This window comes from Amborella trichopoda, chromosome 4 (genome assembly GCF_054954075.1).
Source record: "Amborella trichopoda isolate Santa Cruz 75 chromosome 4, AtrichopodaSantaCruz75HAP2 v2.0, whole genome shotgun sequence".
NCBI classification, from domain to species: domain Eukaryota; kingdom Viridiplantae; phylum Streptophyta; class Magnoliopsida; order Amborellales; family Amborellaceae; genus Amborella; species Amborella trichopoda.
Window position 1 is genome coordinate 517,212 of NC_142339.1, and position 20,762 is coordinate 537,973.

The 20,762-nt window shown below is 35.2% G+C and overlaps 2 protein-coding genes across 13 annotated transcripts in view; both read right to left on the minus strand.

Moving 5' to 3' along the window:
* Nucleotides 1–7,925: 7,925 nt before the first annotated feature.
* Nucleotides 7,926–9,925, minus strand: E12A11 (PEBP (phosphatidylethanolamine-binding protein) family protein). Its single transcript, XM_006849682.3, has 4 exons — nucleotides 9,568–9,925; nucleotides 9,399–9,460; nucleotides 9,123–9,163; nucleotides 7,926–8,397 (listed from the first exon to the last, which is right to left on the minus strand). Exons 1-4 carry the CDS (start codon nucleotides 9,760–9,762, stop codon nucleotides 8,171–8,173), a joined length of 525 nt encoding a protein of 174 aa, XP_006849745.1. The 5' UTR covers nucleotides 9,763–9,925; the 3' UTR covers nucleotides 7,926–8,170.
* Nucleotides 9,926–17,215: 7,290 nt separating this feature from the next.
* The window catches only part of LOC18439517 (DEAD/DEAH box RNA helicase family protein), a 33,592-nt gene continuing 30,045 nt past the window's right edge, over nucleotides 17,216–20,762 (minus strand). For 9 of the 12 annotated variants that reach the window (XR_016053690.1, XM_011627030.3, XM_088864172.1 and 6 more), the window contains 3 exons: nucleotides 19,533–19,616; nucleotides 18,340–18,912; nucleotides 17,216–17,457 (listed from right to left, as the gene is read on the minus strand). Coding sequence is in view for 10 of the 12 variants with exons in the window: in XM_011627030.3 (XP_011625332.1) it covers nucleotides 17,365–17,457; nucleotides 18,340–18,912; nucleotides 19,533–19,616 (750 nt within the window). In the remaining 2 variants the exon portion in view is untranslated. Of the gene's footprint in view, nucleotides 17,458–18,339; nucleotides 18,913–19,532; nucleotides 19,617–20,495; nucleotides 20,557–20,762 lie in introns of those variants that run through there. The other 3 variants (XM_020670374.2, XM_088864179.1, XR_016053689.1) reach the window with 2 other exon arrangements.

A 20,762-nucleotide genomic window follows, 5' to 3' on the forward strand; every position in this document is an offset into this window, starting at 1 on the left:
AGAGAAAAGAGAGAAAAAGATAGTGGGGTTCCCCAGGTGCAGTGTGCGGTCCGGCCGCCATTGACCGCCGTTTGGCAAGGCGAAATGCACTACACATCACTCTCATCTGTCATGTCACTCGACGGCCCGCAATCCTCCACGCTGTCGGCAAAGGCAATCGACGGTGAAAAATTGGCGATAAGGAAGGCGACTGCCCGCCGCTCCGGCAGGTTTCCAGATAAGGGGATCTGTCGGGGCACCAGGGTGCCTGCGAAATGATTGGGTCCCCCCCACCCGCGCGAGGACCCACACGTGTTCACCACACTCTTGGACCGCAGGCGGTTAAGGGCAGCTCTCGGCTCGAGCCCCTCCCTTGGCGGGGCTAGGACGTATTCATCAATGCCCCAATTGACTTTTACCTCACCTCATCCGTCTCCAATCCATTAAAGTAAACTTTTAAATTTTGAATTAGTGGGGCAGATCATTCACCTATAAATTTGTGGTGGATTGTTAGGTTCGCGATTTGGTTCGGTTTCATTAATGGTCTAAAAAAAATATTTAAAATAAATTAATTAATTAAAATTAAAACAAAAATTTATGAGGTAAAAATATAAAGACAATTTAAAAAATTAAGATAACTTTTAAAAAAATAAAAAAAAATATTCAAGTAAAAAATCCCAAAAGCTTTAAAATATTATGTAAAAAAAAAGGTCTAAGTTCATCATATATTAAAATTTTCAAAAGATTCGTAAAATAAAAATAACATCAAAAAAAAAGATGATCAAACAAAGACGAGCATGACCCACCAAACAACAAGCGGGGATCCAAGCTGAGGTGGTAACAAGCTGAGGTGGGAACAGGTTAGAGTTCGACTCGGATCCAACTTGACTAGATCTAAGTTAGACAAACCCAAACCAGGGTTGGGTCCAAGTTAATTGGACATGAATCTGACCCATCAAGTCTAGATGGGTCTAGATCTATAAATAATATTTTATTTATTTTATACTACATGGAGTCTATTACTTAAATGAATTTTATACTAATATGTCGAATCAATCCCGACCCTAGCCTGATCCAAATCAAACCCAACTTAGGTCAAGTCTTGAACAGTTTTTGGAGGTTCAAACCTGGATCCAATTACAGGTCCACAGGTCAACCTACCCATCTCTCGCCTGTAGCTAGAGGCCTCATCTCGTGATGTAATGCACCACACCTAGGGCTAGCAACATACCGGCCCTAGGGCTGGCCAACGCTAGTACTAGCCCCCATTGGACTGGCCCGCTCTGGCCATGCCAAAGAGGTATTGGCCCAGGTCCTACCCTAGCCCTACCAAGGCTGGAACAAATAAAATAAAAGGAGAGCCAGGATGGGTCCAATTGGTCTCGCTCTGTGCCAACCCACCTTGACCCTACCCCCGTGTCATGGTTGTCCAGCCCAAGTCCTCGGGCTACTTTTTAGGACTCAAGCCCTAATTTTTTAGAGCCAGGCTGACCAATGAGGGCCAAGCCAGCAAGCCCAATGCCACTCCTAACCACGCCCGAGCTAACCATTACCACCCTTCCCATCACAAGGGCCAGATGAGATGAGCCCGATTCCCATTGGGAAAAAATTACTAAGTTGCCCCTGCCTTTGTAGGGAAAATCCGAGGAAGTCCCGACACGAGCGTCGTAAGTCCCAACAGGGGGCCACATCTGATACAAACGGTCGAGACCGCCGCAGGCAAAATCCCTTGCCTGGATACTGACCGTCCGATTAAATAATATACTAGGGCTTGCTTTTTTCGGTTTGCCCTTTGTACCCACCAACCTCCAATATTTGTTCACCGAAAACATTGAGTGGGAGCCGCACAATGTTTAGAAATTAGACAAAATATTATGTGCTCCTGCGGGAGCACATGGTTCATTCACTCCCTCGGACAAAACCCCATAAAAGAGTACCTCTCATATTCCAATTTTTAGGGGGGTTAACCTCATCAACCTAGCTATCAACTTTACGAAACAAAAAATTTAATTAAAAATATTATATATTGTAAACTATGTATTTGTCTTGATGATCTATTTAGGTCTTATTCATGTTAAAGTATCATGTCTCAAATGCATTAATGTCATGTGTGTCACGAGTTGGAAAAATTTTCTTTAGAAATTTGAGTTTGGTCGAGGGCACACCTTTAGCCACCCAGTTTCATATTCAACATCTAAATATGATGGCGATCTCCTTATATCAAATATAAACAGTCTGATCATATAAACTTGTATTAATAAATAGAAAATTGATTCATGCGGGTTGGACCGCATTTCTACATATACGATCCAGAAAGTGTAAAGCATCCATCTTAAAGATGGATGTAAGTAGGTGTTCCATCTAAAAATAATGGAAAATAACGGTCCAAATTTTCTTACTAGAATTATTATTTTTAATTTTAAAAATTTATTTATTTTTTCATATTCATAACTCTATGTTAGAGATTACATATCGTTAAAATTTAAGTCTTAAAATCCATCTCAAAAATAGATTTATTTAAAGGCCCTCATTTCTATATATGTAGGGTTGGCCGCATAGAAACCGGGTCCTTAATAAACACTATAGTGGTTGCCAAATTTTCATATGCGAAAAGATCCTATTTACTAAGTGGATCTCAAAATTTCATATGAAGATCATCTTTGCCGACTCCTGCACAGTGCACTCTTGAATTTAAGTGTTGCAGTACAAACGAGAGTTGTATTATTGCAGTAAAAATGAGAACATAGTTGAAAATATGAAAAAGAAAGTTATATTAATTTGTATTATATACAAAATGAAAATGGTTTGATAGGGCTGCAGCTTTATTAAAATAATTAAAGCCTCACCTTATAACTCAAAAAAAATTAGTATTCAAGCATAGAAAAACCTTTACATCGATCATTTTCGCTTGAACATTATGGTTTTAAAAAAAGAATTAAGATTTTAAGCTAAAAATAATATATATTATAATAAATTATCTAGACCATCTATTTCACCCTAAAAATAAGCGTGCATAGAACTGTAAGATCTGTACCATTTTTTGAGTTTCAAATTTTATTGTCGGTGTTGAAAATTGATTTCAAAACCATGATGGAGTTTTAGTTGCCGAAATTGCTTTTTGAGTGAGGATTTAAGATGAGGCTTTCTTTTTGTTTTCATGCAACCTGGGCCTTATAGGAACTTCACCCTATACAAAATTCAAAATAAATTGCTAATAAGTGGACATATCCTTAGCCCTGGAGACAAAAGGATGGGAAGGACAAAGTTCTCATGCATGGGAGAGGGGACCCTCATGGCTAGAATTGGAGGAGCAGGTTGGTCCCACATAAACCCCACTTGGGTGACAAGTTGCCGGTCTTGTGGCCAGCAACCAGGACCTGGTTCAGCGTAGTGGCTGACCGCCTAACCCCACTACTCTCTCTCTCTAACTCCACTACTCTATCTCTCTCTGTTTATCTCTCTATAGGGTCCCCCACCTCCATTAACTACTCTTATTGTCGCACTGATAATAATTGGCCCAAAGGGGAGGACATTGGTACTAATTTAACCCATTAATATTCCCCACTTCTATGTAGTACTCGTATTGCCCCCCATTCATAATAATTGGCCCACGAGGAGGACATTGCTACTAATGTAGCTCATTTATTCATAGAAATCTCTCTCTCTCTCTCTCTCTCTCTCCAACTACTCTATTGCCCCATCGATAATAATTGGTACAGGAGGAGGAGATTGATTGTTTGATACACATAATGTAACCCCAGAGCTCATAGAAGCTTAGGTCCATGGCTTTCCTCTCTCTCTCTCTCTCTCTCTCCCTGTATGATCCTCCCTCCACTTTCTTTAACTAGTCATATTTCCCTATTTGCAATAATTGGCCCAAATGGAGATGCATACATGAATTTATAGAAACTCTGTTGGATGAAGGTACCGTCACTGCTCACGATCCATTCCCCCATCACTAGGGTAACTTGTGGGCTCCAATAAAATGAATTCTTTGAGGTGAGGCATATATACAGGGGAAAGGTTTCTACGTTTCCACTGCAACATACAATATATATACTCCTTCCCCCCATCGAGACTTTCAATTTAGATCAAGTGAGCCGTTTACCGTTTGATCTATATCTGACGTTTCAAAGTTTTTTTTTTTTTTTTTTCTACAAATTGAATGAATATAGAATTTGGTACGTGCTATCTTCTCAGCAGGGCACACCAAAAAAATATATTAAAAATAAAATTTTGTTAATATATAATGATCAAAATACCCTTAAAATTTTAGGAGTATTTTGGTTATTTTATTTTATTGAGGAATATTTTTTTATATTTTTCACAAGTGTGAGTTTAAGAGAGGAGTGGAACCAAAAATTTGGCGTCAAAATATTTCCTAACAAAAAGTTAAAAATAAAACAATGTAGAGACGTCACATTGTGATTGGGACCACCTCAACCGTCTATTTATAATGGACAGTTGGAAAAGAGAAACTATATCTCTTTTATGTTGTACGAGAAGCATAGAAAGTTTGCCCATATATATATATATATATATATATAGAAGATTTTAAACGCATCATACAAATGGTGATTTTAGAAGGTACTGCTACAAAAGTTTTTACAATTGGTGGTTTTTATATTAAGGAAAAATATACAATGAGACTATTTACTTTTGGTATAAGGTAGTCACAATTTAATTTAGCTATTGGATGTGTAGTTCGGTGGCTGCATTAATTCCATTGACTAAAATCAAAGCCCAATAGAAATATTTTTGAACTTTATGATATACCCAAGCTATCAGACTTCACATCGGATGGTTGTAAGTAATTGTGACCTCCTTCTACTAAAGGTAAATATTCTCATTGTATACAATCCCATATATTAAGTAGAACAACCTTGATCTTTCCTTGCCATTAAATTAGTGGATATTGGGATTGCATACCATGATACCATTCATTTTTTGTATGAGGAGGTCACATTCACTTTTGACCATTAGATGTGAAATTCAACCGATGAAATTGTATCACAACATTCAAGAAATTTTATTTAAGATTTTGTGTCCAAACAATAACACACCCTCAAGCACCATCTCAAATCTAACAACATCCTTGTATCAAAAGTAAATTGTGTTATTGCATATATTCCTATTGAGTTTGAACAGTTGCAATTTTTCAAATTTCAAAACTATTCCGTTGGACAATTTTACTATAAATTTGATTCGTTTAAATTTTTGAGTGTGTACATCTCACCATCACATGCGAATAATATATTAAAAAAATAATTATACAAAATAAGCAACATACCAATGAAATATTTGCAGGGGCATTTTGATTATATCTATGTTTGAATTTCTTTTCTTTTTTTCCATATTCTTTTAGGTCTCAAAATTTGAGGATATGCGATATGTAAAACAAAAATTCAAAATTTTGAAATTTGAAAATTTGGAGCATCTAGTTACACACTCAATGCCCTCACACTCAACGCCCTCGACTGATTTAATAAAAAAGAAAAGATATGGGCAATTTCAATTAATATAAGGGCAACATACCGTAAAAAAAAATTTTAAGAGTAGAGGTTTCTAAAATCACCAAATAAGTGTGTGAGAGACAAATAATACAGCAGCTAGATAGATAGTGGGTGATCCCTAGGGAGTATAATGGATTGTGAGTGATTTTATGTAATATAATGGATGCAACGAGTGTGATTTTTTTTAATTACTGATTGCTCATTAATTTTAAACCTAATGGATTTTTTTCAGATGATGTTTTGAAAGATAACAATCTTAACTGGATTTCTAGCATATAAACCTTTCACTTTAAAACTTTTGAAACCAATATATGGCCCTTTATATAGTTATAAAATTTGAAAAAAAAATAATTTTTGATAGGATGCCGAATTTGATCAGCTAGCTACATCGATCACATATCATGACTACACAAAATTTGTACTCCATGATTTATATGAACCATAATTGTAGTCTTGGGCTTAATGTACATATCCTACGAGGTTAATTCAACAGGTGTGGTTCATGTACAGACCCCACTAGCTTTGCAAAAAAAAAAAAAAGGAGAGAAAAAAAAAGAAAGGTGTCTGTTTTCGAATACCCTGTACCGAAAACGTTCCCGTGTTCCACGTGCCGATTGCCAATTTAAGGTAACATGCATGGCAGGTCAGTGTCGGCCGGTTCGGGAAACAAACGGTTACGATTCTCCGGTCCCTACATGTACTGGTGTCCACATATTCATAGTATACAGTCGCTTTACAGCTAATGAGAACTTTTGGCTCTTAAATTTGACTTTATCCCCTAAGTTCTTAAATTGGAGTTTATCACCTAAGGCATGATGATAAAACAGTTATTGTACATCATTTTCAGTAATATTTAGGTACATTTACTTCACCATGTTTAAGAAGATAATAGCTAAGTTACACAGTTAAAAGCTAAAACCATGGGCAAGTAAAATGAATGCACTCCTGTGGAGTGATTTGAATCTCTAACCATTGATGATGTATGTTCTCACCAATGTGAAGATATTATTAGCTTGTAGTAAATCCAATTTCCGTTTTTCTCTCATTATCTTAATGAAAATTGAAATTTGAGTATTCATTGTGACCTTTCTTAGGAGTGACATGTCTTTTCATTGTTATTGTAAAGAAAAATCATTATAGCTTTCCATAAAAGAGACGTCTTTTCATTGTTAGCAAAAGTCCAATTCGAAAATAAGATTTTGGATTCGAGATTGAAAGCTTCCGTGGGGAGTATTGACTCCAATGAAGTAGCATTCCTAGCAATAATTTCTGTAGTAGACTATAGGTTTTTTTTTTTTTACTAGACTACTGTGACTGCCTCTGTACGGTATACCACCAATAACAGTCTATTGTATAGTTCAATACCAACTAAGAGGAGGCCCATATTATATATAGTGCGTACTCTTAGTGCTAGTTATTCCAAAATTGTGAAGGTAGAAATGGAGATTGTAACTATAGTTTATGAAAACTTTGATATCATAAGTTAAATTACATAGTTTAGAGCACACTTTTGGTTAGTAAGCATGCATAAATGTAAATAGTATTTAAAGTTTAAAGCTTTTTTGGGTGAAAAATAGTATTTAAAGTTGAGAGTTGCCTACAACAAGAACTAGGAAATGAAACCCTGTAGGTTTCCATTCTTGAATGATTATCGAATTACAAAAACTTGGCTGCGATGAAACACATTACCATAGTGGCATTCTTCTTAACAAAAAAGCCTGCCTCTCTCTCTCTCTCTCTCTCTCTCTCTCTCTCTCTCCATGATTAATGGATTACAAAGCTTGGGTGTAATTGAAAAATAATGCCACTGTAGCATTATTCTCAACAAAATTGCCTGCCCCTCTCTCTCTCTATTAATGGATTACCAAGCATGGTTGTAATTGAAAGATATTACTATTGCAGCATTATTCTTAACAAAATAGCCTGCCTTTCTCTCCTCTTATTGTAGCATTATGCTTAACAAAATAGCCTGCCTCTCTCTCCTCTTATTGTAGCATTATTCTTAACAAAATAGCCTGCCTCTCTCTCTTATTGTAGCATTATTCTCAACATAACCTGTCTCTCTCTCTCTATATATATATATAGGGAAAATATCTCTCTCTCATGATTAATGAATTACAAAAGGCTGGCTGTAATTGGAAAATATTACTATTGTGGCATTGCTAATTTTTTTTGGGGGTAAGTGGTATTACTCTTAAAGGAAATAGCATCCCCCTTTCTCACACGTGGGCACCATTTGTATATGAAGAAATGGATGAATCCATTCACTTTTTTATTCATTGGGTAGGAGACAATTACCCTCAATTCCACACACACACTCGCACACTTCTCAATTTTTCAAAGAGACCACAAAGTAACGGCACCACCACCCAATAATAACACAAGCACAAAATAACACAATCACCCCACAAATAAAGAGCACCAAACAAAATAGAAATTGCAATAATATTTTATCACATTCACATTTCATTCTTCATAATAACAGTAAGGAACTTAAAGCTGAGCCCACAACTTGAAAAACACAAAATACCAACCATGCCCCTACCGTTATTTCCAACACAAAAAACGGCGAAAAAGACCCGAGATAACGGCCCTAGCGAGTATATAGATTCTGTTGAAATTTATTTATGCGGTGAGACGGAGGTTAACGGCAGAGACACGTGGCGGGCGGAGGAGGCTCAGCGCTTCTTGTTGGCGGGCTCCTTTTGGGCGTTAAAATAGACGGCGGCAACAGGGAGACCGAGGCCGTTATGAGCGGCGAAGGCACGCGTGCTGAAGTTGGCACGTGTGGAGGGGAGGGGGTGGGCGACGAGAGAGAGAGGAGTTTGCTGCTTGAAGAGCACGAAGATGAACCTGTGGATGCCAATTGGGGGCCGAGGGGCAATGTATGGGAGAATCTCCCTTCCTGATTATTCACAAACATTTTTTTTATCTGTGTTAGAGAGAGAATTTTTATATATTTTAGAGAGAGTTTATGGGTGGCTTTTAGAGAGAGAAACCGTTCATGTAAGTCAAGAGAGAAATCTACAGAGAGAGAGTTTATGGGTGGTTTCCTCGAGTTCAAGAGATGAAGAAACGAAAACAGAATGTCATGTAGCTAAGAAAACTGTTTATGTTAAAGGGACAGAGAGAAGTTATGTTTGGCATTTTCCCTGAGTTTTAATGATATTTTATCAGTGAAGAAACAAAAAAAGTAGAAGGAGATGCACCTAGTTGGGGGATTATGTGATCATGCAAACAACTCCATGTAATAGAGGAAGATTATGTAGTATGCACTAATCTGTTGTTGATGCAGAGAGAGAGTAAAGATGCAACCAAATTGTGTGTGTGTGTGTGTGTGTGAGAGAGAGAGAGAGAAGATGCAGTTAGTTAATGTGTGTGTGTATCTAAGAGAGAGAAGCTTAGGTGCATGCATGCATGCATGCGAGAGGTGATATGCAACGGAAGTCGGAAGAGAGAAAGCAACCATCTCTCTCCTACTAAAACTAGTAGACATGCAACGATCTAGAGAGAGAGAGAGAGAGGACATGCAACTATCATGCGTGTGTGAAAGAGATTGGAACAGAGAGAAGAGATCTAAGTGTGAATTGAAACTGGTGCACATGCAAGAGAGAGAGAGAGAGAGAGCACCTTGAGAGGGATCAGAGCCACCAGGAATATTGGTGACAATCCTGAAAATTCATAACCCCACATGAAGCAAGTATGGTCAGTATACGAATAAGGTTCTTTTCATGAGATCTCACTCCCCAACACTGAAATATATGGAAAAGGAAATAAAATAGGAGAGAGGCTATGAATCTATGTTAAAAAAAACCACCAAGATTTAAACAAAAACAAAGACCACATCGAAGAAATGCATAGATCATAGAGAGAGAGAGAGGAGGAAAAAAAAAACTCATCGATTACCAGTGGACCCATTCTCTCATGCTTGGCTCACTTGGGCTAGGTGCATCAGGGTCTGTCATCACCTGCAAAGACATTAGCACCATCAAGTTGTAGAACTTCACGTACAGATTTAGAGAGAGAAAGTTATAAGAAGACAGATATTTTAGAGAGAGAGAGAGAGAGAGTTTACAATGGTAAAGAGATTGTCAGGATGACCAGCAATTTGGACATTTGGAGGGTGAACGGTGATAGAAGGCTTGATGTCACAACCATTAGTGACTTGTTTAGGACCATAGTGAACAACAAACCTAACACTAGGCATGAACATGTCCATCACATCTCCAATCACCTTGCCAACGACCAACGGATCAACCGTTCGAGCCATAAAGGGAGGAGCAAATCTAGAGAGAGAAAGTAAAGAGAGGGTAGAGGAGAGGGAGAGGGAGAGCTAGAGAGAGAAATGGAGAGACGAGTTAGAGAGAGAGTGAGTGAGATGGCAAATTGGGCTAGGGGGGGGGGGGTAGGTATTTGAAGGCCAAAAAGGCCCAAAAATAGGGGTACCAAATATGGGTATAACATGCACAGGCTCTCTAGAAGGGCAGGGTCAGACAGATTGCAACACGTGTGGCACCTGTGGCCAAAAGCAGTAGTTATCCTCTCTTGGCTGTCGACACGTGTGATCGCCACACGCGTGTTGTTTTGGGCACACAGAAATTAAGCAATCAACATATTGATAAATGTTACTATTGACAAAATAATTACCATGACTTATGAGGACTAATTACTTCTAATTGAGTCTCATATATATCTCTCTCTCTCTCTCTCTCTCTCTTCTTAAGATTGAGCCTCTCTCTCTCTTTAACACAGAACCCATCTCCCTGAAAGATTTAGCGCCATGTCCAACCCTAACTCTCTCTCTCTCTCTCTCTCTCTCTCTCTCTCACACACAGTTCAGTTGCTCACAAGACTCCCTCTGTCACTGAAACACACGTTTACTTTCAAGGAATCTCTCTCTCTCTCTCTCTCTCTCTCTCATCACTTTTACCCTCCATTCTCGCTCTCACTAAAAGCATGATGCCCATTCATTCATCTATACATCAAGATTCCTTACTATTTAGGGTCTGTCTGATTCCTCAGCTTCTGCAGCAGTGCCCATTGATATATAAAGCAAGCCCCCATTTTCCATTAATAAACCAAGGATTTGTTTAGAGTTTATAACCCCTTTTTTATTTTATAAATGAGTTGTGATGGGGCTATTTATCAAAAAAAAAATTATTTTATTATGTAACCTAATTAATTATTAAGTAATGATAAATTTGAAAGTTCTTAAAAAATACAATAACATTTTGAACAAAGAAGTTTATATAGAGCCTGGGCCCTAAACAATCACATTAGAGCCCACGTCAGACTATCACAATAATTTTTAGCATTGAAACCACGTTTTTCGATATTATTTGAAAATGGGTTTTATTTTGATTGTTTAGAGCCTCGTCTCAATACAAACTGCAGCCTTTTGAAAGTTAGTGTCTTAGGTCAACCCTTACCCCTTAGTTACCTTACTGAAAGCTGTTGACATAGGGGCCTTGTATCATTTCCACCCACTTGATTCGCCTAAATCCACCCATTCGTCAAGCAGACCTTTGGATAGACTTTATTTGTAGAGTACTCTTATCATTTAGTAAATATTTTAATTTTATTTTGTATGGGAAAAGGTTTTATGCTTTCCCTATAGCATAGAAGTTCTATCCTCCCCTACTGATCAACCGTGCAATTTTGATCAACAGAGCCACTCATCGTTTGATCTTAGATCCAACTTCTCAAAGTATTTTATTTTTAGTTATTTTTTATACAAATTGTATACATATAAAATTTGGTACGTGTCATCTTCTCATTGGGGCGCACCTAAAAAAAATATTAAAAATAATTTTTCGATAAAATATAATGATCAAAATACCCCTTGAAACTTTCAAAAGTATTTTGATCATTTTATTTTATTGAAAATATATTTTTTATATTTTTCTCTTGTGCGAGTTTAATAGAAGAATGGACATCTAAAATTTGGTATCAGAATAGTTTATAAAAAATAAAAATTAAAAATAAAATAGTGTAGAGACGTGACATTGTGATTGGGGCAATCTTAGCCCTCCATTCATAATGGACAGTTGGATAAGAGGGAGGATAGAACTTCTATGTTGCTGGAGAAGCATAAAAAGCTTGCCCTTATTTATAAAGATGACAAAAGTACTCACTATTTTTTAGTAATATTTATATTAACACCCTTATTTGATGAATATGATATCACAAAAAATAACTTTTTTTAAAAAAAGAAATCACATAGTTACTCCTAGTAATTTTAAGAGTTGTGAATTGTAGATTATCGCATTAATAAAATATATTCAAGATGCCATCATAATCTCCAGCTCAACCATTGATTTTCTCAGCTAAATAAAAGAAAAATAGTGAAATACTAGGCTAACTACACCAAAAAGACATAAATATAAAGATCATTTATCATTACTCGCAAAGCTCCCTTAACTGTTCCATGCAACATGGGACCTCTAACCTCGCAAAATCTTTATTGGTTTACCATTGGCTACATTCAAATATTAATAAAAAAATTTGAACTTTGTACAGAGATTGACAGTGGCTTCGGGTATTGTGTGAAGAACACCATGCAACCCAAAATAAAACACAATCGATATGATCATGATAACAACCACGACTCTTTTTATGGCCGTCAATTAATGGATTGGATGGTGATAGAGATCAGTGTAAGAAAAATTAAACTGGAATAGCTAATCGTACATGGGTCAGGAAGCGGTATAACTGGCTTAACCAGTAAACCGACCTGTTCAATCGGCCTAACTAGGTAAGCCCCAGGCAGTCAAAAATGTATTAAAAAATAAAAAATAAAAAAAATCTAATAAAATATGAAAAGTACATTTAAAGCATGATTAAACAAAGCACATCCAAATGAAGTTGAAAATGAATGAAAATATGAATTTTAAATAATCGTATTATGCCCATTGGTATTTTTTAAATTTTCCAAAAAATGATGGGAAAATATAAAAATAAATATTAATGGACAAAACAATTTCTAATCTTTTTCAAAATGATAAAAACATCCAAAAATGCATTACAAACAAAATCTCATATTTTTTGGGATTTTATATAATCTTCTATGATTTTTTTTTAAAATACCTGACCACTTTACCAAAAATGGCTGAACTAGCCAGTTCCGATCTAATTGGGCTGTCAGAATTTGAACTGCCCGATTTTTCCTACACCGATGGAGATAAAGCAGGAACAGATGTCCTACTCATTGGGAGTTGTATAAAGCCACCCTTTCCATCACTATTTTGATGAGTGGAAATAAGACATCAATAACATCATGGTCCAGGAGTTTTGATGATCATATGGGTCATATAATGCATGCCAACAAATATATTTGGGGATTTTATACAATGAGACCCTTACATTTTGTACACAAAGGTAACAAACGCCCCAAGTTGTCAAAATCAAATAATTAAGTTGCACCATTTCTTCAAACAAAGTCCAAACGTATGTAGCAGATTTTGGCGTGGTCAATGGTACATTCCCTATCTTCTAATTTGATGAATGATTGGTAGGGGTGATTCTAAACAATTTGTATAAGGCAATTGATCTTAATCAATACATTCAGGTCTATTTTTATGTCCTATTTGGTTACAAATAGTTCTCTGTATCATTTAAATGTTGAGTTGGAGAGAGTTTTATTTAAGGTATTGTATATTATGAGACAATTTATCTTTAGTACGAAGAGGTTATAATTAATCCTAGTCATTAAATGTCTAAATGGATAGTTTGAGATGTGTCACGAAGTTCAAAAAAAAAAATTTTGGGTTTTGAGTTTAGTTACAGATACACTTATAACGATTTGATTAGAAATTTGATGGACATTAGGAATTTGATGGACACGAATGGCTGGGACCTCCTTGTACTAAAAATAAATATTCTCTTTGCATAATTTTCCTTATTTAATGGCTCTCCAACTCTCCCTCATCTTTCCTTACTTAATGGCTCTCCAACTGTCCTCCATCAATATCAGATGGTTGATTGCAGTGTTTGCACGCTGTTTGGAAATAAGCAAGTACTATAGTGTGCGTTGTATAGTCTATAGGGATCATATAGCATATGCATGTACTACATTGCAAATAACATGTGGCACACGGATTGTATGTAGCATTTAGATCTCCACCGTCCACATTTTTGACAGGGGAAGGATGACGGTTTCTCTGCGCCAGAAGATAGTAAGAAAATAGGGGAGAAAAAAGTGGGGACACGGTTTCTATGCGTCTAGCCTACATATTGTAGAAATAAGGGCTTGACGATAAATATATTTTTAAATATAATTTGATCTAAATTTTTAGAGAATATATAATATTTAACATGGAGATCATGAATATGAAAAAAAAATTTGAAAACTAAAAATAATAATTATATAAAGAAAATGTTTGGACCGTTAGTTACACTTATTTTTAGATGGATCACCTATTTGCATCCATCTTTAAGATGGATGGTTTATACCTTTAGACCGCATATTGTAGAAATGTGGTCCAATCCGCATGAAACAATTTCCAAATAGTAGACAGATCTTGAAAGTCACACCTTACTTATTCTCTGTCAATAATATATAGTCAAAGAGGAACAATTTACAGAAAAGTATAGAATAAGACCATTTACCATCTATACAAGGAGACAATCATCTTGGCCGTTAGATATGAAATCAACTAGGGATGGTGATTAACCATTCTCAAAATCAAGTCAAAAAAAAAAGTTGCAGTTTGTGACAACCTAATATGTCAAATTTCACGCGTCTTATAGTTAGGAATGATTGAACCTTGTATCAAAAGATAAGGGATTGTTGACAATGAGATCATTTTTCTTTGATATAAGGAAGTCACAATTACTTACAACCATCCGATGTGAAATTTAATAATTTGAGTATGTCACAAAGTTTGAGAAAAGTCCTTTTTAACTTAGAGCTTGGTCAATGAAATAAATGCAGTTACCCAATTTCACATCCCATGACCAAGATTAATTATGACCACCTTGTACCAAAAATAAATTGACTCATTATATACTTTTCCAAAATCTTATGGCATACAATCCCAAGGATTATTCGCCATGTTTGTTGACAACCGAGACTTACAAATAAGGCGTATAGTATAAGCTATTTAAACCAAAAGGGCAATAATTTGGAAAGTATGGTATGCCAGCATTTGAGCTTAAGTCGATCTGTTGTCGATTAAGAATTCTTTTTTGACATTTGCAATACAAAATTTTTTTGTGCATTTGCAATATAAAATTTTTCAAACAAGAGAATTTTTAAATTAAGAATGGTAGAATAAATATTTTTATAGAAAATTAGTGATATTCTATCAATAGTTCAAAAACTAATTAACGTTGTATGTAGATGATATTACAGCTCATGTAGATGATATCATTCTTTATTATAGTTGATAAATATTTTTATTTTTATCAAGAATTTCTACTTTACTATTAATTAATTACCTAAGAAAAAAATTTATATAAGGTTGCAACCTTAAACTATAGAATTAAAGATGCACCTAAAAATCCATCAGAAAAGGTTGTTTTTATTAAAAAAACCTTCTAATTGATCATCTCGACATCATCTCGACATCAAGATGTATGACTATAAATATATATATATATATATATATATATATATATATATATATATATATATATATATATATATATATATAAACTAGAAATTGTATATCTTGCAACACATTATCGAAACTACCATTCTCAAGATTTTCATATGTTTATAGATCTACTTGATTTTAACTATTTTTAGAGTTTAAAATTTTATAATTAAAGATAAAAATAAATTTTCAAATAATCTTAAGAATTTTTTACACCAAAATTATGATAAAATTTGAAGGAGAGCCTTAATTGATTGTTTAAGGCTGCAAATTTGCAACCTTATAAAAAAGACACCCTTACCTAAAATACCCCAAAATAAAAAAGCAACTACATGGTAGAGGTAAGGATAATGAGTATCCAAAAAGTTGAGTACATTAATAATATACTCCATGTGTAGGAATGCCCTAACAATATATATATATATATATATATATATATATATATAAAAGCCCAACGGCTCAAATTTAATCTAGGCTGATTCAATGATCACGATTGCATTTCGTATTTTAATTTTTTTCTATAAATTCAAATCACTTGAAATTTTGTATATGTGTTCTTTAAAAACATAAGAATCCAATAAAAATATCAAAAAAATATTTTGCACAAAATAAATTAACTAAAATACCCTAAAAAATTTTAAAAGGTATTTTGATCTATTTATATTTTATGAATTCTTTTTTTAATATTTTTATTAGATGTACGGTAAAAATAAACACTTAAAATTTTAAGTGATTTGAATTTTAAAAAAATATATTAAAATTAATATACTAAATAAAATCATGACCGTTAGATCAACCCATCCATATATATATATATATATATATACTCCTTTCATGAGGATGGAAGAAGAAAATTAAATTGTAGCTCCTGATGATAGACATTCACCGAGACATTCATAAACCAAAACAGTCTGGATGTCACACTGGTGTATGATATACTTTTTTAGGGAAGAACGCCACAAAATCTGATCAAATTAGAAGGTTTCCGCTGGTAAGTAATAGAACATGCCATTTTTTTGGATTTTGTGAACAAGCCAGTTTTTTGGATTTTTTTTTATAAGTTGTCATTTATGGAAAAATTGGAGAGAGCGGATTTTTCTACAAGTTGTCTTTATATAAAATCGGGGAGAGAGAGAAAGAGGCACTTTATATTGATTATTTTTCTAGGAAAGCCAGGATTTAACCTCAAAACCAGAGTGCTCCAATCTTGAAGGCCTTATTACAAACCTAGAACAATAAAAAAAGGAAAAGTTTATATAAAGCCGAGGATCTATACAATCAAATTTGAGCCAACCTAAAAAATTTTACTACAGAAAGTTGTTTTGATGCTCAAATATTTTCAAATTGATCATCTCGATATCAAGATGCTTGGACATGAAAAAATGTAATTCAAGTTTTGAAAGTAGTGTACTTTATAATGCATTTTTGAACTGTAAATTTTCAAGATTTTCAAGTATTCGACTTACACTATTTTTTAAGCTTTTAAACTTTATAAATACAGATGAAAATCTATTTTAAGGCTATCACAAAAATTTCCAGTATTAAAATCACGTTTCTCAACACTATTTGAAGGTAAGCTCTAATTTGATTGTTTAGAGCATAGGCTCCATTCAAACCGCACCCATTAAAAAAAAAAAAAAACAGAGAACTATAATGAAGTAATTGTTAAATTTGAAAACCTAACAATAAATCATGTGACCTGTGAACTGTGCTAGTCCCCTGTTCAACCTCAATCTCATGGCCCAGGTTAGAATTATTGGGCCCAAAACAAGGTTTTAGCTCTCTACCCAACACTTATGGCTGTGTTAGTGCTGATTAGGAAGGTCTGAATAGACATATTCACAATAAAAGCTTATTGATCAGATAACAGAAAAAAAAAAAACAGAACAACCAGAAATTAGAGAATAGGAGATGCCGTGAATTTATTTTACACCTGATTAAATTTCTTTTTTTTTTTTTTTTTTTTTTGGGATTGGTAGATCAGAATACAATATTCATTTCAAGGCATATAAAAACCACTTGGGCACCTAGAAGAACGTAAATGTCTCCCATCTTTACACATGAAACAGTTCCTCCCCAGTCCCAAGTAACTTAGCATATAGTCCATTTGATAGATCATCTCACAAGTTGATAAAAAATTCTGTTTTCTTTGAAATTTTTCTGTTTTCGGATAACAATGATAAAGGAGTTAATATGCTGAAATTTACAGATAGGCATATGAACAACTACGGAAATTTTTCTTTTGCTTACCTAAGAAGAGAAGAAAATCTTTGAAATCAGTCGCCAAGTAAACAAAGAGGTTGCCGCATGCTGAGCTCCGCTTTGAGCAGGGGAAAACCATCAAGGCCATTATGGGTGTCCAAAATTTTCTGCAACAAAAGAAGACTGAGTTAAAAACTAAATGAAGAAAAAATTATTAAAATAACTCCGGAGTCAGAGATTAACAAAATGGCATCGCATTGAAAATATTGGTAAAAATGGCACTGGTAATTTTCAGAAAAAGAATAGAGAGAAAGATAGAGATTCAGAGCCATAACTAATCAAGGTGTAATCTATCGCCATAGGGAAAGCAAAGTCTTACGTGAAATGGAGCTGCAAATCTACAGGAACCCTAATACCTCGCACAAGGAGAGAGAGAGAGAGAGAGAGAGAGAGAGAGAGAGAGGTTCCTCGAGGAGGAATCCTTCCCTATAAAAAAAGTAAGGTTTCAAGGCAAGGGATAAGACAAAACCCCTTAAAATGAGAATAGCTCATTAAAGCGGAATCTAACCTTCTACGGAAACAAAATATTAGAGAGAGAAAGAGAGGGAGAGAGAGAGAGCTCATCGAGGTGGAATCCAAGAGAATAAATGTTACGAGTGCGAAACTCGGTTCGCATGAGAGTCCAAGAGAGACTCGGTTTGCATGAGTGGCATCTAGCTTTCGAACCATGAAAGTTGTCCTAAAAACTAAACTACCCTTAGTTGGGGTTGGACCTCTTGGCATAGTATCTAAGAGTATTAGAGCTATAGCATGATATTTTAGATGGCCAGGATAGCTGGCCCCCACAATGTGAGGTTTTTAGTTCCATTCTTACCATGGGTAGGGGACCCATTCCCCACTAAACTACCCCAAAATAAATAAATAAATAAATAAAATACCCATTGGTGTGGCATACAAGGCGAAAGCATACCTACACACGCGCACACCAACACACAAAAAAAACCCTCAAAACCCATTGACATGGAAACAAAGAGAGAGCAATAGATTACCAAGGCGACAAGACGAGCCTTCTCTATGATATTTCCATCGACCTCCAACATGGAAATTGGGAACTCCGGAAGATGCCCCGATTGTTTCTTTCCAAGCAAGTTGCCAGGTCCACGAAGAACAAGGTCCATATTGGCCAGGTAATACCCATCACATGACTCCTTCAAAATGTTCAGCCGACCCATAGTTCCTACCAAACATGACATGAAAATGCATTTTGACTTTCTCTGTCCTCTTCCAACTCTTCCTCTCAACTGGTGTAACTGAGCTATTCCAAACCTCTCAGCATTCATAACAACCATCATTGAAGCATCAGGAACATCAACACCTATCTCAATCACTTGAGTTGCCAACAATATCCGTGTTTCTCCTGATTTAAACCTCCTCAGTGCTTCCTCTTTCTCCGTGCTCTTCAAGCGCCCATGTAGAAGCCCACATTGGTAGCCCTCAAATTTACCCGATATTAGCTCTAACTCAGCTGTGGCAGCACGAAGCTGAGGCAGTTGCTCGGATTCTTCTATGATTGGATACACGAGATATATTTTCCCTCCCTCCTGCAACTCATTCTTTATCATCTGCAAGCATTACATGTCCTTTTTTAAGAAAAACAGAAAGAAAAAGGGGTTCAAACACATTCAAGTAATAAAGACCTTTAAGAAGAAAAACATCTCAGAACTGAGTTCTTAAAAGAGCAAGTGAGAGAGCAAGAGAGAGAGAGAGAGTTAATAATCTAACTGTTTTTCCGTGTCACTACAGGAGAGCCTCATAGTTTAAGACACCTTTTCTATCAGCTTCCATAAAAAATGAACTAAGAGTTTTATTTCTAATTACCAACATATCAAGATCCATTGTTTCTTAAATGATGTCAAAAAATTTTACCATGCATTGGAGGGGATTTTATGCCAGTGATCCACTTAAAAACGCTTTTCTCTAAGAAAGTCTATTTCAGTTCAGCATATGGGCCATGAAATCTAATTTTCTGTTGCCATACAACCTATCAAGACAATGACTATTCTCTAAGTAAACAAAAATAGAAAAAACAAGGGCCAGCACCAGGAACCCACCCAAACCTAATCCTACCAAATCCTTCCTAAGTTTTACAAAAAAAGCCACCAAAACCTGTATAGCTTGCATACAAACTATCGAGATATATATGACTTTCAATACTCAAGAAACCAAAAATGAACGTACGTACCTCATACATGCGTTCAAATCCAGTTAAATTTCCTTCAAGTACGTGTGTTTCAACAGGCACTCTTCCAGGTGGTAAATGAGTTATCTGTTCCACAGAAGACAATTGACAAACAAAACCAATTGGAAACATGACCATTAGACCCCATCCATGAGTTAATGACAATATTTGCCAATTTTAAAAATATAATCCAATAGAAGTTGTTAAATTTTGCCTTGGAATTTGCAATTTGCATAAGGAAAAAAAGTCCTCATATTCCCTGTTGGTGAGAAAATAGCACAACTGCTATAGGTGACTTCATCAATGCCACCCAAATTAATTATCCGTAATAAGAAATGCACTTGAATTTAAACATGATACATGTGATTTACTATTCACTCTATTCTAAGCCTTGTACATAAAGAACGCATTGTCAAAGAAAGAAACAAAACCCAACCATCAATTAACCTCATAAATTCATTTGAAATCAAAATGGAAAAAATTGGCACAAAATCCAAACAGGACAAGGGTGCATGTAGATGACAACGATAATGATCCAGATGTACTTTTCCAGGTTTTACAACATGAAACAATTATCAAGGTTCCATTCCCATGTTAAAAACAACAAAATTCAAAACTCTGAATCATGCTAATTTTTGCTGAGATTGATTGAATAAAAGGAATAACCATTTCAATAAAAGCGTATCACTTAATGAAGGAAACAAGTCCTCCCTGCAAACAAAACAAAAATTACCTCCAAGCTTAAACATACTCCTAACAAAAGATGAAGAGCGATACTTCTAGATCTATATGCTGAGGTACACTACATTTTTGTACATGTTAGTGACAAGAAGGATTATTTGATAAAAGCATCACATACAACATATTGAGAAGACCGGGATCGTATTATCAGTAATAGGCTGCTTCAGGAATTCTCATGTACCAATTATTGTAATGAGAATAGAATTATAAGATTTTGATTCTTACATTGTACATATTTTGACAAGTAACTGACATAATATGCATTTCAGTCACAAACCCGTTGTACCTTCAAAGCAATACAGCAGTATCAGTCCCAATGAAACTTGGGCTCACTTAACCCCAAAAAAGAAAGTAATATATAGATTGAATTTTTATATAACAATCTGATTCAGATGAAAAAGAACATGAGAGTGAATAAGACCAAAATTTTAATAGAACGAGATATGGGATCAGCCCTTTTTTGTATTTTAAATACAGTTTTAGATGAATTCT

Excerpts from the sequence above, each read along its gene's own strand:
- E12A11 (XM_006849682.3), bottom strand. The coding sequence starts at position 9,762 with ATGGCTCGAACGGTTGATCCGTTGGTCGTTGGCAAGGTGATTGGAGAT. Across the intron at positions 9,461-9,567 it reads CTGACAATCTCTTTACCATT|GTGATGACAGACCCTGATGC; the intron begins GTAAACTCTCTC and ends ATGTCTTTGCAG. Across the intron at positions 8,398-9,122 it reads TGGCTCTGATCCCTCTCAAG|GAAGGGAGATTCTCCCATAC; the intron begins GTGCTCTCTCTC and ends GTGAATAATCAG.